This window comes from Chiloscyllium punctatum, chromosome 19, assembly GCF_047496795.1.
Source record: "Chiloscyllium punctatum isolate Juve2018m chromosome 19, sChiPun1.3, whole genome shotgun sequence".
In the NCBI taxonomy this organism is placed as follows: Eukaryota; Metazoa; Chordata; class Chondrichthyes; order Orectolobiformes; family Hemiscylliidae; genus Chiloscyllium; species Chiloscyllium punctatum.
Genome location: NC_092757.1, coordinates 61,914,847 through 61,933,355, shown reverse-complemented (window position 1 = coordinate 61,933,355; position 18,509 = coordinate 61,914,847). Strand labels below are relative to the sequence as shown.

Genomic DNA, 18,509 nt, shown 5'->3' with positions numbered 1-18,509 from the left:
ACATGGTTGTTAGTCTCCAATCTATGACACAGGGCTGCTGGACAGAACTGGCATTATTTCAGGACCTATGCTTTTAGTCCAAACATTGTAAATGATCCACCATCCTGGCAATAGCAGATCATTACTAGAGAATTGGGGCATTTTGTCTCAGTTCCTTTTCCTTGGAATGAAGGAATTGGACTTGAATACATTTTTAACCAATCTGATGGGGGGTGGGGGTGGGGGTGGGCCTCTGTTTACTTTGGGTCTATATGTTGTGCCTGTGCACACGTTCAGTCAGCATCACAAGTTATACATTGAGTATATAAACCTGAATTTAGCAGTCGTTTGTGAAGGGAGTCTTCCTTCTCATTATATTGTCAGTGAAGTGATTATGTTTATGAGGAGTTGATTCATTGGGATGAATTTGTTCTCAGGCTTTGGTGCAGGATAATTTTTGGCAGGGGCATTATTGGCATGATTTCCAGGATTATTATTCAGAATCAGGCCTATTCTGTTCACATCACCTCAATTCTTCTTGAATTCTCTATGTCTTCCAGTTACAATCCCTTTGATGGGCCCAATGAGAATCCAGAAGCAGAATTGCCCCTAACAGCAGGAGAATATATTTATGTATATGGGGACATGGATGAAGATGGATTTTATGAAGGTTTGACTGATATAACTACTAGAAAAAAAAACATTCGTTATCTTATGATGAAATATGATTGTTGTCTCTTCTGCTTACAACCCTCCTACCAAGTTAGAGTGCACAGTGTTCCAATAATATGCAAACAGTGAAAAACATATTTTCTTAACCTCTCTACAAATCACCTATAACGAAACCTTGGTACATACCTGCAGTGCATTCTATATATGATACACCATGCTAACACTGTGTGGTGTTAGAACGAGTGAAAGTTTAAGGTGGTGAATAGGGTGCCAATCATGAAAACTGTTTCATCCTGAAAAAACAACTTTGAATATTTAACAGTCATTTCCCCTCCATTGATTTGATTGATCATCAATTATATTGATTTTTCTCTAATTCTGACCAATTAATCACTCCCTTGAACTGAAGAGTGAACCTTACCTGGTTGTGAATTTTATGGTATGTTCTGACCTTGCAATCTTCCTTTTGAACCTACTCTGTACACTTCCTCCATCTTCCTCAATGTCCTCATCCAGCTCACTCCTTCGAGTGCTGACCCAGTGGGCCTTGCCCGCATTTCATTTCTAACTACCATTCTATACTTCTCCATTGTGAGCGATAGATCACTTGTGAACAAAACACTGGCATTCATGAATTTGTTGAGCAGAATTGCATCAATATCATAGCAGAACATAATATAAAATAACAGAAATGTAGCCTAAAAGTGAAGGACCTTTCCTCTTAATAAAGCCTTCCTGTCTAGCTTTAGCTTCCACTACTTGCCTATCAAGTCTGTTGTGGTTGTCGTATGGTATTTATTACCAGATCATACATTGGCCTGACCCTCCAATCCTTTGGCACTTTTTTCTCCACTAAACATCTCCCTTGTAGCCTGGATTTCCACCAATATTCCAGGAGAATAATATTTTCCTACTGAGATATCTTCACTGCTTTCCTTCCTCAACTTCTACATTAAAGACTTCTCATCTTCAGCAATTTTAACTTTTATCTCAATTCATTATACTCCATCTCTCCTTGACTTTGCTGTAATTTTATACTGCCTAAATTTATTGCTGTATGTAAAGACCCCACAATTCTCACTAATTTCTGCTACTACCTCATATAGTCTTCATAAAAACACCTGCACATTGCGCAAGTTATTCAATCTTTGATAATTATATATGTGTCTTTAGGATAGATTTTATTATTCCTCTCAGATTCTTATTACCTGATGCCATGAATATTTGTCTAACGTAGATGGGAAATATCAGAGTAAATTCAGAGGATACAACAATGTCATCACAATGTAAACCACAGATCAATTGATTGTCCAAAATAATTGCCTTATCATACTCCGTGTCAAGTTTAATTTTTCTCAGAATATTTTCTGAACAATATTGGACCTTATTGAAGGATGCATTAGTAATTATAAAAAGACTTACTCTAGCAATTTCCCTTGGAATTAAAACTCTCATTAGTGATCTTGTGTTGTTTTCACCAACTCTAAAACAACTAGTATTGTAAGCATTATTTTGTTTCAATCCTTACAACTTAGGGAATCAGTATAATATTTTCACCAATTTGGTTCATATTTTGTTGAAGTACAATTCCTAAAGAAGTCCATTTTTACCACTGGACTAAACCTCTTTGTGACTCGTATAATTTGTTCACATTCATCATGGTGCTGTCTTCTTCCTCAGTGTTCTCATTGCCACATTTCATTTCTGGATGCTGCCTTTCCTATTTGGGCAGTTCATTCCATAACAATAATTAGAATTACACCTGAAGCACTAATGCATTGTTCCATGGATAATCCAGGAATTTTTTCATCCATTAGTTTTGTTCCAATATTATCTTTTGCTGTGATTGCCATATCTGCTGAAATGCTTTCATTTTGATTCTGCCTGTCTTTAATCTTTGTCTCTGGATAATACTGAAATCTGGCAATTGTTGATTCGTTGGCTCTTTTTGTAACCACAGAATATCTCATTTATTCCAACAAGTCTGAAGGAAATGACAATTTCCTCATGAACATTTTAAGGCAGCAGACATCTGATCCAACCGACCTGCTTATCTGAGAATGACATCGATGTTAAAACTCGTATACTAGTAAAACCAGTGGTCAATGTGCAAAATCTCAGCGTAATAAAGTAATTCAATTTCTAGTACGGACCTCAGGAAACCCAATTAAATTTCCTCAACCTTTTATGCAATCTGTTCGGGTCTATGATATCACCTTCAATGGAATAGATTTTGATTTGTCAAAAATATCAAATTCTGACCATGCCTCATTTCATAGGTTGTTTTTCTTGTAAATATCGTTCCAAGAACTCTAGCATTTGTTAATATCAAGAAGATGAGCACCGATTTGATAGAATTTATTCAGATTTTACTCCTTTCTCTTTCATGGCAACATAAAGTGTCCACATATCCCTTCATTTTTCCACTGATCATACTGTCCAGACTTTGAGAACATCATAGAGTGATCATACTCTGACAATTTATATTCACGTTCTAAACTTCCCTTGCAACCTCTGCTGCCTCACTGTGTTCCAACACACCAAGTGGTAAAGGATGAATTAGTTGCCAATTTTTCCACATTTTAATAAGCTTTTTTTTACAGGGAAACACATTTCAAATATGAAAACCCAATGACTAAACACTCAGTTTCAATGTATTTCCATTTTTGGATGTACAAATGAATCTGCAGTTAAAGTTTATTATCTTCATATGATTAAATTCAATTAATATGCAGTTAGCAATGTGAGCTGTGTAGTGTAGTGGATCTCCAGACTTTGGAGTGAATGATGATTTTATGTCGTCTTAAGTAATTAAGGATTCAGCACATTAGAGTGGTGGAACTTTGTTATGCATGTCTGCAATCCCAGGGAGTTGTTATGGAATGTTATTAAAAAAAAATTCTCAGCCATTTATTTGGCATTTATTTGCATTTTACCTTTGGGATTTTAACACTTTGCATTAAAATATGTTCTGGTTTCATTTTCAGGAGAGCTAATGGATGGGAGAAGAGGATTAGTCCCTTCAAACTTTATTGAGCGTGTATCGGATGAGGACATGTTAACGTTTCATCCCCCGGAAATCAATGAGCTGTCTCATAGCTCATTTCAGGAGATAAGTTTCCATAGTGGCAGTGAGAAAAGCCTTTCACTGAGGAAGAACAGCATTGAAAAGCTGGAGACCTCCAGCCTCCATGAGGAGCTCAGTCTGCATGGGTCACAATTTAAGCCAGATAGCCTTGTGAGCAATGGTCTTGTTCTCAATACAGAAGAGGTGGCAGAATACGATGAGGATGTGGTGCCTTACCCCAGGAAACTGAACTTAATTAAACAGCTTGCCAAAAGCATCATTGTCAGCTGGGAGTCCCCTTTGATGCCCGGTGGTTGGGGTACAATATTCAGCTATAATATCTATGTGGATCAAGAGCTGAGGATGAATGTCAAGTTTGGTTCACCAACCAAAGCTGTAATTGAGCGACTAGACCTTAATTCTAAAGCTTATCGCATCTATGTGCAGAGTGTGACTGACAAAGGGAACTCCGATATCATATGTAGCAGCATGCTTGTGGGGAAAGATGTCTGCGTTGCTCCTACGCAGTTGAAAGTTCAGACTATTACCGCAACCTCAGCGGACATTTCTTGGTTGCCAAGCAACAGTAATTATACCCATGTGATTTTCCTCAATGAGGAGGAGTACACAGTGGTGAAAGCTGGGAACTACTCCTACTCCCTGATGAACCTGAGGCCGAATATGAAGTACAAGGTGAAAGTGGAGGCCAGACCACACCAAATACCATGGGAACTACCACCGGATCGACGGCAGCTCAAATGCACATGTACTCAGTTCTCAACCTTACCAGGAGGTCAGTAACATAACAAATTATCTCTTCAGTACAAAGAATGTGCAGCCAAATTAGGTGTTGGGTAGTCAAATAGAACATTGTATCAGGGAGGCTGAATACAAATAGAAATTCAGATTAATGGTGTGATTGACGAGCTAGGATTTGCAGTGAGAAGTAGCGGGTTGAATGGGTTTAGTGTGTTAAATTCCAGAGTTGTGATGGCTGAAAGTTTTGCCAACATTGGAAGGGACAAATCCACAGTCAACCAGCATCATAAGGGTGAAGGGTTCTAGCTGGTATGTGGAAGGAAGCATGAGGACATTTTTAAACAAAGGTTTTAAAATCAATGTGCAGAGATAGCGGGAGATAATAAGTTCAGAGAGATGATCAAAGAGTGGAATTATATGGGACACAACGCAGGTAGTTGGATTCTGGATCAGTTGTAACTTGTGCGGGAAACTTGAGAAGCTGTGAGAACATTGTTGGAAAACTGAAAGGGAGAACATGTTGAGGTAATTAGCCTTTGATGCTGTGACTAGATGAATTTGACAGTTTGTATTACATTCACTGTTGCCAGACTCTGTGTGTATTTTGGTTTGTTGGTCAACTGCATAGACAAACTGGAATTTATTCAACATCCTGTCTAAGGCAGGAAAGGGGAGTGGCTCATTGGAATCAAAAACTTTGCTGTTAAGTCAGTGGATTGGCATGTTCCCATCTCTGGATGATCTTGCCTGGCGCAACCAAGCTGTGGAAGCAGCTAACTGCCAAGTCTGCTATTTGGGACCAGTTTGAGGAAATGTGGATCTTATGAATGGCAAATGTATCCCTCTTTGCAGATAAGATCCAGCAGTTCCCTGGAGGCATCCAATAAGTGGGAATGTTATGTATACCAGTCCCCCGGTCTTAGAGTCACTTTGGCTACGGAGCTACAGGAGTAGCCATAGGCCATCCTATGAGAGGAGCTCCTCCTCCACAATGATAGCTATGCAACTATGGCCGGAAATAAATTTAATAATTTAGTAATTCTTCTGAGAGTGCATCAATCTTGGAGCGCCCTCATGTCTTCTTGTCTGCCACAGCAAAGGCCACCTTGCTGACAATTGCAAACCCTCTTACCCAACCTTATTGTCTCTCACCCAACCTTGCTGTCTCTCTCACTTTCTGCTCAATCTCCAGATTTTTCAAAATATATCAATCCTGGCCTTGAGTATACTTGACATTAGAGCATCCTTGCACCACTGGGGTAAAGAATTCTGAAGATGATCAACCCTTTGATTGAAGATATTTCTCCTCATCTCAGTCCTAACTAGCCAACCCCTTATCCTGAGAATATGCCACCCAGTTCTCGACCCTTGACCTGGGGAAGTAGCCACTCAGCATCTATCCTGTCAACCCTCTCACACTCTCATGTTGCAGTAAGATCACGATTCATTCTTCAAACGCCTATAGAAAATAGACTAACGCAGCACAATCTGTCGTTAGAGAATCGTCCTCTGAAATCAAATCAATCGACCTTTATTGCATCCCTCTAAGTCTGATATATCCATACTTAGGTGCAGATGTCAAAACTGCACAGTATTTTGTTTGTGGTATCAATACTTCTGGCAGTATTAATACTGAATGTCAATTTTTAACTTCCTGCGAGAAGATGCTGATGAGCTGCTGCCTTGGACAGTTCTATTGGGTAGGAAGTCTCAGGACTTTCCCCAGTGACTACAATGGAACAACAGTTGCATTTCTAAGTCAACTTGCTGAGTGGTGGATAGGGTGCTAGTCAAGCAGACAGTTTTGACCTGAATGGTGTTGAGTTTCTTGAGGTTGATCGGAAATGCTCTCACACATCAAATGCAGAATATTTCATTACACATTTTATTTGGTTCATTTATTTGGTTCATTCATTTTATTCTACCATATTCATTATTTGTCCTTTGTAGATGGTGCAAACCTTCAGGAATTAGAGAGTTCAATTACTTTTTGCAGAGTATTCAGTCTTGACCTGCTCTTGTAACCACAGCACCTACCTGGCTGTTCCAGTAAAATTTCTGGTCTATGGGACCCTCCAGGGTATGGGGAATTCAGCAAATGCAATCCCTTTGAATGTCAAGAGGAATTAGGAAGATTCTCACTTGGTGGAAATGATCATTGCCTGCCACTTATATTGTACAAACGTTACGTGTAACTTAAAAACCCAAGTCTGAGGTCATGCATGTAGATATGGCCTGAATTGAAAACTGTACTGCAATCAGTGAGCATCCTGAATTCTAACACCTGTGATAGTGGAAATGTTGTTGAAGAAGTAGCTGAAAGGGTCTAGGACATTATTCTGAAGAACTTCTGCCCTGATGTTTTGAGGCTAAGATGATTGGTCTAAACAATGACGGTTTCTTCATTTGTGCTGGGGCCAATTTTAGCCAGTGCAGAGCTTCCTTCCTGATTCCCATAGTTTCAGTTTTGCCAGACTCCACTTGTTTGATGCTCGACTTGTTCAAATGCTGCCTAGATATTATAGTCACTCTTACCTCATCTCTGGAAACCAGCTCTTCTCTTCATGCTTGCGTCCAGGGTTAAGATCTGGAGCTGGATGAACCTGGAAAAACCCAATCGATGTATCAGTGAGCCAGTTATTGCTGACTTACTGATGATGATGGCCCTGCCAGTGGTGCCTTGCATTACTCGGATGATTGAAAGTCGATTAATGTATGATAATTGGCTGAATTTGCCTTGATTTAACAATACATCAGAAGAAGCCCTTTGGCCCACCAAGCTGCACTGATTCCTAATCTTTATATGACCTGCTACTTATTGCCCAGGCACAGTTTCTATCATTCTGTTGGCGTCGCATTCTTGTGTCTATCAAGATACACCTTAAACATTGTTAATGTGCCTGCTCCCATCACCTCCACTGGTAGTGCATTCCAGGTACCCACAGGGCCAAACGTTTTCCCCAACTTCTCATACATTTGTAGACACCTCTCTGGCTGCCCCTCAGCCTCTGCCTTTTCAGTGAAAATAATCCAAGTTTATCCAATCTCTCCTCATTAAAACCTCCAGACCAGGCAACATCCTGGTAAACCTTTTCTGCACCCTCTCCAAAGCATCCAGATGTTTCTGGTAGTGTGCCAACCAGAACTGCTTGCAATATTCTAAATGTAGCCAAACTAAAGTGTTATACACCTGTAACATAATTTGCTAACTTTTACATTCTGATGATGAAGGCTAGCATGCTGTATGCCTTCTTGACCACCTTATCCTTTATGATGTCACTTTCAGAGATCTGTGGACCTGTACGCCCAGATCCAAGTGTATGTCAATGCTCCTATTGCCAGTTATTGTATAATTAACACCTGAATGTGATCTTCCAAAGTGCATCTCCTCGCATTTGTCTGGATTAAACTCAGCTGCCATTTCTCTGCCCAAATCTGCAATCTTTCTACATCCCGCTGCATTCTTTGATAATCCTCTTCACTATCTACAACTCCGCCAATTTGGTGTCATCTGCAAACTGACTAATCAGATCACCCACATTTTCCTCCAGATCATTTATATGTAATACAAGCAACAAAGGCTCCAGCACTGATCCCTGCAGAACACCACTAGTTACAGATCTCCATTCGGGAAAGTACCCTTCCACTGCTACTCTGTGTCTTCTATGACCACACCAGTTCTGTATCCATCGAGTCAGCTCGGATTCCATGAGACTCCACCTTTTGTCCCAGCCTGCCATGTGCTACCTAATCAAATGCCTTACCAAAGTCTTTGCAGATAACATCCACTGGCCTTCCCTCATTAGTCATTCTTGTCACCTCCTCAAAAACCTCAATGTTGGTGAAACATGACCTCCCCTACACAAACCCATGCTGCTTATCATTAACAAGTCCATTTGCTTCCAAGTGTGAATAAATCCTCTCTCTCAGTATCTTTTCCAACAGCTTCTCTATCACTGACATCAGGCTAATTGTCCTGTAATTACCTGGATTATCTCTGTTTCCCTCCTTAACTAAAGGAACAACATTGGCTATTCTCCAGTCCTTTGGAATCTCATCTAAGGCCAAAGAGGATGGAAAGATATCTGTTAAAGCACTAGCTATTTCCTTCCTTGCATCCCATATATCGAGGGATAGTTCCCATCTGGCCCTGGGGGCTTGCCTACCTTAATGGATTTCAAGACTCCCAACACTTCCTCTTTCATCATGATGACCTGCCCGAGAGTATTCACACACCTTTCCTTAACCTCAACATCCCATTGGTCCATCTCATTGGTGAATACAGGTGTAAAGTACTCATCAAGGATCTCACCCACTTCCTCTGGCTCCACCCATTATCTCTCTCTATTATCCTTGAGTGGCCCTGCTCTTTCCCTAGCTACCTTCTAGCTGCTAAAATATGTATAAAATGCCTTGGGATTCTCCTTAACCCTGCCGGCCAAGGACATTTCAAGGCCACTTTTAGCCCTCCTAACTCCCCTTTTGAGCTCCTTTCTACTTTCTCTATATTCTGCAAGGACTTTGTCTGTTTTTAGTTGCCTGGACCTTTATTATGCTATTTCTTAACTAAGCTGATAATTTTCCTTCTCATCTAAGATTCTCAAATCCTAACATTTCTGCCATTCATTTTCGTAGGGTCAGGTTTGTTCTACACTTGAATCATCAAGGACTTTTTGTCAACAGGCAAAACCTGGATCATTTACACTTTAACAAATAGATGAACATGATAGCCACACTAGAAAATTTTAGATAGTAGAGTGGCAATTCTGAAACACAAATCTTCAACACAATACTGGGACTCATTATCCTTTCCTTATAGAATGTATGTAACTATTTCTTGCCAACAGGAAGAGTAAGTCAAGTTGGCTAAATCCTGACAGCTGCTGTCATGACAATATCAGGAGACAACTGGACTGAATCATTTACCAAATGACTCTCTGGTTGAAGGTGGTTGCAAAGGCTTCAGTTTTTGTCTGTTTACTCACTATTCTAAAGGGTGTGCAGGAGCAGAGGGACCTATATGCGTATATACGTAATTCATTGAAAGTGGCAGAACGAGCGGGGATAGAGTTAATAGAACGTGCAGTACCACGGGCTTTATTAATATGGGCCAAGTTTACAAGATCTAGGATGTTTACAAGACTTGGATCAGTTGGAGTATTGTGTACTGATCTGAGTACCACACTTCAGGATGGGTTGGAGAGGGTGCAGAGGAAGCTTGTGAGAATGGTTTTGTGGATGGGAAGCTTCAGTTAGGAAGATGGATTGGACAAGTCGGAACTGTTCTTTGGACATTTGATAGACGTTTTCAAAATCATGTGGAGTCCAGGTAGGGTAGAGAGAATGAAATTGTAAACACTTATAAAGTAAAGTCACCATACTCTTGTAGGGCTGCTTTTGTATAAGAGAGAAACCCAGTGGTGGTGTAAACTGAGAGTTAGTACACCTCAGATGAGAGACCTGCATATCGATCGCAGCTAATATCGGAATTGAACCCACGCTGTTGATGTTGATCTACATCACAAACCGGCTGTCCAGCCAACTGAAATCCTAGCTTACTTTCCCAGCCAGTTTTTTGTCATCAGCAAAGCTCGGTATATAATACTTGGTCCTTTCATTTCATTCAGTACATAGATTTTTAACAGCTGTGTTCCAGGACCTCACTAAAAACTAGGGTTCTAGTGTAGCAGTGCTTAGGGATCTAGCTATCGGTCTGTTTTTGCAAACTGTTGGACATTGCAATGTGCCTGTGTCTCGAGGCATTACAGGGTTGAGTTGTGAATGTAATGACCAGTGCACGTCCTTGTTTGACTGACATTTTGGTTGATGCAGGTCCTCCAGATGCCCCACTGGATATTCAGATAGAAGCAAGCCCCAGTCCTGGGATTGTGATGATCAGCTGGCTGCCAGTGACTATAGATGCTGCAGGGACCTCAAATGGCGTGCGAGTCACTGGATATGCTGTCTATGTTGACGGGCAGAAGGTAAAGCTCCATTTGCATTTCCTGTAAGTAATTCTTACTTTGTCTCTGTGTATGGGTACCTTTGTTAACCCTACTTACTTTCTTCTGCTGCCTGATCTGCTCGTGAGTTTCACAAATTTAATGCCTATCATACAAAGAGAGGTATCGTTTTTGAGCAGAATGGACAAGGTTGACTCTACTTTAGGGATACATCGCCTTTAATGCACTGAGTGGCTTAGTTCTCTGTGGCTGAGAACCAGGAGAATCGTGACTTCGATGATACAGATTAAGTATGCTTGTGAACTCTGTTCAGAATAGCATCTTGCCAGATATATTGAAGAGTCTAATTTTCTTCATTACTGTTTGAGCAACTGGTACAATCAAAAGTTGTTCAGCCACTGCCAATCCATGAACATCTACAGATAAAACCCCAGGTACCATCTATTTGGGGAAATAAAGGCAATGATTATGTCGCCTCCTGCCTCTGCTATATATTCATAATTGTGTCTATGGCCATCTCAGCTGCTTATCCATGGTCAGTCCCAGTTGTATCACTGCATTTTAAAGCATTCCTTTTCAATTTTGAACATTACTCCTCAGAATGGTGTGTTGTTGGTACTCTGTCCTTAATGCAGTTGGTTAGGTGCTGTCTTGATAAACAGAATGTTACGATGTTTCATTAAAAAGTCAGCATGCATTCTTTCAACTGAGGTTGCTGCATCATTCTGAATGAAAATTTGATGCATATGTCAATGGCTTCAGTTAAATGATCAATTGGTAAGATTTGTTAGAAGTTAAAACTGAGTTTTCAGGACAATATAACTTCCTCTGATTTCTCCTCAGATTATTGAAGTGGCATCACCAACAGCTGGTAGTGTGCTAGTAAGATCCAGCCAGATTCAGCTTCTTCAAATTTCTAAGGAGCTCACAGTTCGCACCATGTCTCCTTACGGTGAATCAGCAGACTCTAGTCCTGTCAGAATTCCTCGAACACTGTTTACATTCCCTCTGCACTCTGTGCCATTACAGTCTGCCCCTGAAATATGTGAGCATCCTGAAGACAGTAATTCAGTCAGAAAACAATTGTCCATTGCAGATTTTAGGGGTGAATTTGACGATCTGACTGGGATGGTCTCTGACAAAGCTCTCAACTGTCAGAGTGCCACAAGCTATAACGGAAAAGAGCAGGGAGGCTATCCGCCTGCTATTAAAACTCCGGGTCAGGTGGTTGATGCGATGCCAAATTCAATAAGTGTTACTTTCGAAGAACCAGCACCTGTTCAAAGAGAAAATACCAAAATGGAAGAAAATTTGCAGGTAGGTGGAACATGATTTTCACTGTTTTCAGTGTACCACATCACAAGGCAGCAATGGTCACAAACTTCTCTGATAGCTTATACACTAATTGGAGTTGTTAAACAGTGCGAGGAGAATGCTCAAAATTACTGCCAAATGTTCCATTTTGGGAACAGAAGTATAACCTAAGAAGTTACCTCTTCTTGTTTTGGGCTTGGCTTCAGCTACCTAATTTGGGGTGGATTCTGGTTTCAGCCAACTGATTTGGTATTCAGGTGTGTTTTGGAGTAGTTGTTTTTCGAGAGGCATTATTTTCCATTACCTGGTTCAGGCAGATACCACCGATTTGACAAAAAAGTTGCATCTCTTTATTTTGGTTTTTAAGATCAGTTCAGCTCCCCTATTTCAGAGAATGGTTAGTTCCAGTATTAACTTTAAAAAACAACTGACATGGCTTGATGGGGAAGACTGGTTTCCTAAACTACAATATTTCTAAAGTACTTAATTGGTTGTAAAGTACTTTTGGATATTCTAAGATCATGAAAGAAGCTATGTAAGATGCAAATCTGTTTTTCAGTACCTGGCTTTGTGGGACATGTTCTTATTGATCAATATTCAAGACTTTTGGTTTCCGTTGGTGTCTAGTCTCCATGGCTAATCTCAAAGACAATATGATCAAATTGCTCACATTCACTCGTGAAATTCTAGTATTTCATGTGACTATTTGTAACATCTAATAAGTTCAAGAAACTGAATTCAGCAAAAGTCAATATAATCAACTGATCTTTTCACAGGATGGTGCTACAGATTTACGACAGTCTTGTGAAGTGAGCAAGTTTGAGGAACAACCAAAAGAAGATGTAGAAGATTTGGAAAATAGTCACATGAAGAGGCCAGTTGGCTCACTTGAGGAGTTTCTTGTGAACTTAGAGAAGGAGGAAGATCCTGATGTCAGTAACACATATACTAAAGAAGATTCTGATGAAAACATTCTGGAAAGTGATCCAAATGAGCAGATGTTACAGACCACCAAAGCTATAGAAGCATTAGCTAGAACCATTCCACAAGAGTCAGATGACAGTGTTTCTCCAAGTAATACCAGGATGAAATCGATTGAGGAATTTCTGATGAATTCAGAGCTTAATCAAGAAAAAGCGCACATTCCAGAGTTGGGGGAGGTCATTGAACAGAATCAGTTCCAGTCTGGAGACATTCCTCAGGTTTGTAAACAAAAATGAAAGCAGTTTCTACCTTGGTGTTTTCTTCAGACACACCATTGAGAAGATCTTCATTAGATGAGAGTTCCAGTTAGTTAAAGTTAAACATTAACTGTGTTAGGTAAAGGTGAGAGAGGGGAGAAATCTTGGAGCTGCATGCATTTTGAGCATTTCCTTTCATTTATGAGACCTTTTGCAAATCCAGGGCAGACTGATGGGATGAAGGTTTCAAAATATGCATAATGTTCTAAGAAGCAGAAGCACCCTAGTTTCTAGTCGACATGATCATCAAATTGTTGAAAGTCAGGTGAATTTGGCCTTGCTATTTCATCTTTTATGTTGAAAAACTGGACATATTTTATGGGATGCAATAATTTATTTGCAAACTTGGACACCACCATAGTTGGATATTGGATTGATTTTCCTTTTTATACTGCAGTCTACTGCAACAAAAACAGAGGAATGCATTTTGTCACAGAGGTTATTTAACCACTAATATCTGAATTAAACAATAAATATAAATAGGCCTTTCTGAAGGCCATGCCACACCTTTCCTCAGATCCTATTGCAGCTCAAGATTTGCTTTTGTTATCAGATGCCTTTGCTTGATAGATATTTTACGCTAAATCTCCTGCATTTCACCTTTCGATTTAAAATGATTTAACCATTATTAATAGTCTTCTGGTTGAATATTGTTCAGATCTCTAACAGCCAAAATCCTGTTTCTGTATTTAGGTTGTTCTTCTTGTTACTGATGTTTAAAACCGATTTTTCCCTTCAAGGATCAAAGACAAAATGAACTTAGGCACACTGAATTGATTTCACATCAGCACAAATTGAAGGAACAGATTACTTCAATGGGTGTTAATAATTTTTGAAATACTGTCGAGTCATTGACAAGCTAGATAGAGAATGGGTTGGATGATTGTACAGTGTATTGACGCATCATTGATTTACTTTGAGTGAATAGTGAATGTCACTCCCTAAATTATGAATTCCAAATCTCAATTCTATTAACTGTCAAGCTGTTAGAGATGCCCCTGAAGTAAAAATGGGTGGGAGGGCATGTGAGTGCAAATGTAAGAGTTGCAGAAGAAGAGATTTTCAGTTCTAGCAAGAAGGAGATGAGTAGGTGAATGAAAGTTAATTAATTAGGCTGTAATTATAAACTAACAATTTTGCATAGCTTTATTTCATATGAAGAAAAAGCCTTACAACAAAGGATAATTAGGCCATTGGGCCAAAGAGTGGCAGATGGAGTTTAATTTAGATAAATGCAAGGTGTGGCATTTTGCTAGGACAAACAAGGGCAGGACTTATACAGTTAATGGTAGGGTCCTAGGGAGTGTTATAGAACAGAGAAACCTAGGGGTTTAAATACATAATTCCTTGAAAGCTGTATCACAGGTAGGCAAAGCGGAAAGAAAGTGTTAGGCACACTTGCCTTCATTGCTCAGGCCATTGAGTTTAGGAGTTGGGGTGTCATGTTACGGTTGTACAGGATGTTGTTGGGGCCCTTTTGGAGTACAGTGTATAGTTCTGGTTGCCTTGCCAGAGAAAGGATAATATTAAATTGGCCAGGGTACAGAAAAGGTTTTCAAGGATGCTATAGAGACTGGAGGGTTTAAATTATAAGGAGAAGCTGGATAAGCTGGGACTTTTCTCACTGGAACGCAGGAGGTTGATGGATGACCTTCTAGAGATTTATAAAATCATGAGGAACATGCATAAGATGAATAGCAAAGTTCTTTTCACTGGGGTTGGAGAGTTCAAAACTGGAGGGCATAATTTTAAGCTGAAAGGAGAAAGATTGAAAAGGGACCTGAGGGGCAACGTGCTTCGTATATGGCATGAACTGCCAGAGGAAGTGGTAGATGTAGGTACAGTTACAATATTTAAAAGATATTTGGACAGGTACATGAATAGGAGAGATTTAGAAGGATAGGGGCCAAATTTAGGCAAATAGGACTAGTCTCAGATTGGAAAACTTGGTCAGCATGGATGAGTTGGATTGAAAGGCCTGTTTCTGTGCTGTATGATTTTAGTACTCTGTAAATTATTATGAAACATTAAGTGGATTTGTTAATAGCAAATCAGACTCAAGCTTGTTTCAATCTTAGCTCTCAGGCACACAACAAATGCCCCATTGAAGTCAGTTACTTTTTTGGAGAGACTCAAAGAAAGAAGCTTTGTTAATTTGTTGTTGCTGAGTGTCCTCTAACTTTTTACTATGTCCTATAGGCTCCCTGTCCATATGTCCTATAGGCTCCCCGCTCCATTTGCTGATTAAATCCACCTCCTTTTTCTGTGTACCCAGAGTTCTTATTGATGGTCTAATTGTCCTTTAATGTTGTTTCTGATGCGCTCTTTCCTGTGGAGGATGAAGAGACATTATTTTGAGTTTATTAATGTTATGAAGTTTTGCCTAAATTGAGGTAATTTATTATCAAGAATGTGAGGTGAAAGCATACTGTTCCTTGAAAATAAAAGTTATTAAAACATAGAAGCCCTTGTAACAAGCAAAGTGAGTTCAGACTGATTTTGAATAAAGAAAGTTTGGAAACATTACCCTTTGCAGAAACTTATTTCTCAGTTTACTAGGTGCTGAGAAATAATGACAGGTGAAGAGATGAATGAAGTTGTCTCAAGACAAGAAGATTTATATTGGCATCAGATATTTACCTTATTGTGATCAACAACCTTTTACATTGTTTGGCAGATCTTAGCAAGGTGGAGATTACAATCAATATCTCTTTCATCTCAATGTAGACATGCTGCACCCTTGTAGAGTGGACTAGACCCCTGTGGAGTCTCTTGCTCTCAGGCCCATCATTGATTCCACCAACTCTTACCAGTGATGCCTCTGCAAGCACAATCTCAGGGTCCATCATGGGAAAGCAACTCTACACTACCTGCTTATTCTGCTTATTTTGCTGAGAATTGAAGTTGCCTTTCAATGACCATCATGTTTAGCCATCGAATGGTGACTTTCCAGAGTCCAGACTTCCTTTTGTGACTAATAAGGCTTCAGGGGGGAGAAAACCCAGCAGTTTTACATCAGAAAAACCTAAGTCTTGTATCTGAAATTGTGCCAATAACCTCCCTTTTTTTGTCACCGACTGGTTCCTAAATTGGCATACAAATAGTGATGATGGAGGGTTCTTTTTGTAATTGGAAATTTGTAATTTTTTGTAATTGCTGTTGATAGTGAGGAGGATATGGTCTACACTCTGATATTATCAGCAGATAAATTGGGAAGAGCGATGGGAGAACGAATTTAATCCCAATAAGTGCAAGGTGATGCATTTTGGGGCATCCAATAAGGGAAGGATTTGCACAATGAATGATAGTCTCTGAGGGCTACTGACAAACAAAAGCAGACAAAGTGGTGAAGAAGGCATATGGGATGCTTATCATAATTAGCCGGGGCATAGAGTATAGGAGCAAGAAAATTTTATGACCACTTTATAAAACATTGGTTAGGTGACAGATGGAATACCGTGTGCAGTTCTGGTCACTATACTATTGGAGTGACGTGACTGCACTCGAGAGAGTGCAGAGAAGATTCACCAGGATGCTGCCTGAGATGAGAAGTCTCAGTTATGAGGAAAGACTGGGTTTGTTTTCCTTGGAGTAGGGGGGAGTGGGGGTGGGATGGAATCTGGATTAAGGGATACAAAATTATGAGAGGCATAGATCATGAGAATCTGTTCTCCATCGCAGACGTGTCTAAGTTAAGAGGGCAAATGTTAAGGTGAGGAGCAAGTGGTTTCGAGGAGATCTGAGGAAAACAAAATTCACCCAGAGGATGGTTGAAATATGGAACATGCAGGCTGAGAAGGTGGTGGAGGCAGGTACTCTCACAACAGCTAAAAAGTGTCTGGATGAGCATTTAAAATTCCAGGGCAAACTAAGCTATACACCAAGTGCATGTAAATATGATTAGTGTAGTTTGGTGTTTGTTAGTTGGCATTGACATGGTAGGTCAAACGGCCTTTATCTGTGCTGCAAATTCTGATTAAATCACAATGCTTCTGCAAAAAGGGAACTAGCGGAGCTAGTAATAATTAAATTGTGGTTGCCAGGATACACTGGAGCACTAGATAAACTGGTTCTCACAGACTTTCCACAGAAATACATAGCAACTCAGAGTGCACCAGTTTGCTTTTGACATATTTTATATACCGTCTTTTTCTTTCCGATTTCTTTTCACCTCCAGCAGGGCGATAATACGGCGAATCATGAGAGTGAAGATTACCCCCTGGACAGCAGTCGGGGCTCTGACCTCTCCGACATCATGGAGGAGGATGAAGAAGAACTGGGATCAGACACACAGATGAATGAAGAAATTCAACAAGATTGCAGCTTGATCAGGGACAACTCACTAAAGGTAACAGTCTCAGCTATCTCCCCTAGGAATTTACTGGCCCTAGGGGAAGAAGCGGGCAAACATAATTAAGAGGGCTGAGGCTTGGAATTTATTGTCATTCTGATTAGCATATTGTTGCGTGCATTTATAGTTCATTCAGTTGCTGACTTTTTGCCTCAGGCCAAAGGTAAGTCACAATGCACACAAGAAACAATCAATCTTCAGTCACTATCCACTAACATAAATGAATGGAATCAATTTTATAATCCTCGTCCTTTCTGTGAAGTATTCTGTCAATAAGATAGACTTATTGTAGCTGGATCTGAGTAAAAGCATTTATTACTCTGAAAACTATCACATGGACACAAACACCATGAAATATTTAGACATTACAGATTTTCTAAATTGTCACAGCACACATTACGTTGCAAAATGGTTATTGCTCTGCAGAGGCCCTAACGTGTCGAAAATTGTAATGCTTCCCAAAGTACAGAAATTAAATATATTTCCACAACTGGGTTGGGGTTTTGGAAGCACAGCTTATTGCAGCCTGAATCTGCGAGAAATTGGTGTTTGCTTACCTGAGAGACAAAACCAGCGAAAATCGTGGCATTTGCTGACTGCACAGATTGAACATGTAGGTTTGTGAGTTGCAGGGTGGCAGGCTGGAGAGTGGGAACTTACTCCTTTGTTCATGTCAATATATCAAACACAGCCTCAACAACGTTACCTCGTTTCATAGGAACACAGTCCGAGTACTGAGAATAGCAAGGCTGCAGGGCCAAACTTCCTGAGGAGAAATGTTTTATCCAAGTTTTGGCCATAATCGCAGGTGTAAATATTGTGCCCTTTGTGGCTGAGGGAAGGGTGAGGGGTTGGGGGTGTGTGGAGGTGGAATGATGATCCGATGGCAACTGTAGTCTTTATCCTATGTGCTGTTAGAAAAGGCAAAACGTTCTGTGAAAGGGAATTAAACCAATAAAAAAAAGAGTAGGAATGAGAATAAATAAACTTAAATAGATAATGGTCACTCAAAAGGAAGTATGAAAAACTATTAACAGTCAAAATAAAATATATAAAGGGAGATCAAGATATACCAGAGACAAGAATGTGTTTGACAATGAAGTGAGAATGTGCTGTTTACCCCATATAATAGGCAGTTGCTTTCACATTTCAGGAATGCTTAA

General features: G+C 39.9%; 1 protein-coding gene across 7 annotated transcripts in view; it reads left to right on the top strand.

Moving 5' to 3' along the window:
• The window catches only part of LOC140491403 (peripheral-type benzodiazepine receptor-associated protein 1-like), a 293,538-nt gene that overhangs the window by 223,757 nt on the left and 51,272 nt on the right, over positions 1 to 18,509 (top strand). For all 7 annotated transcript variants that reach the window (XM_072589528.1, XM_072589526.1, XM_072589524.1 and 4 more), the window contains 6 exons: positions 540 to 649; positions 3,639 to 4,511; positions 10,310 to 10,461; positions 11,284 to 11,757; positions 12,531 to 12,956; positions 17,173 to 17,343. In XM_072589528.1, the coding sequence (XP_072445629.1) occupies positions 540 to 649; positions 3,639 to 4,511; positions 10,310 to 10,461; positions 11,284 to 11,757; positions 12,531 to 12,956; positions 17,173 to 17,343 (2,206 nt within the window). The remainder of the gene's footprint in view (positions 1 to 539; positions 650 to 3,638; positions 4,512 to 10,309; positions 10,462 to 11,283; positions 11,758 to 12,530; positions 12,957 to 17,172; positions 17,344 to 18,509) is intronic.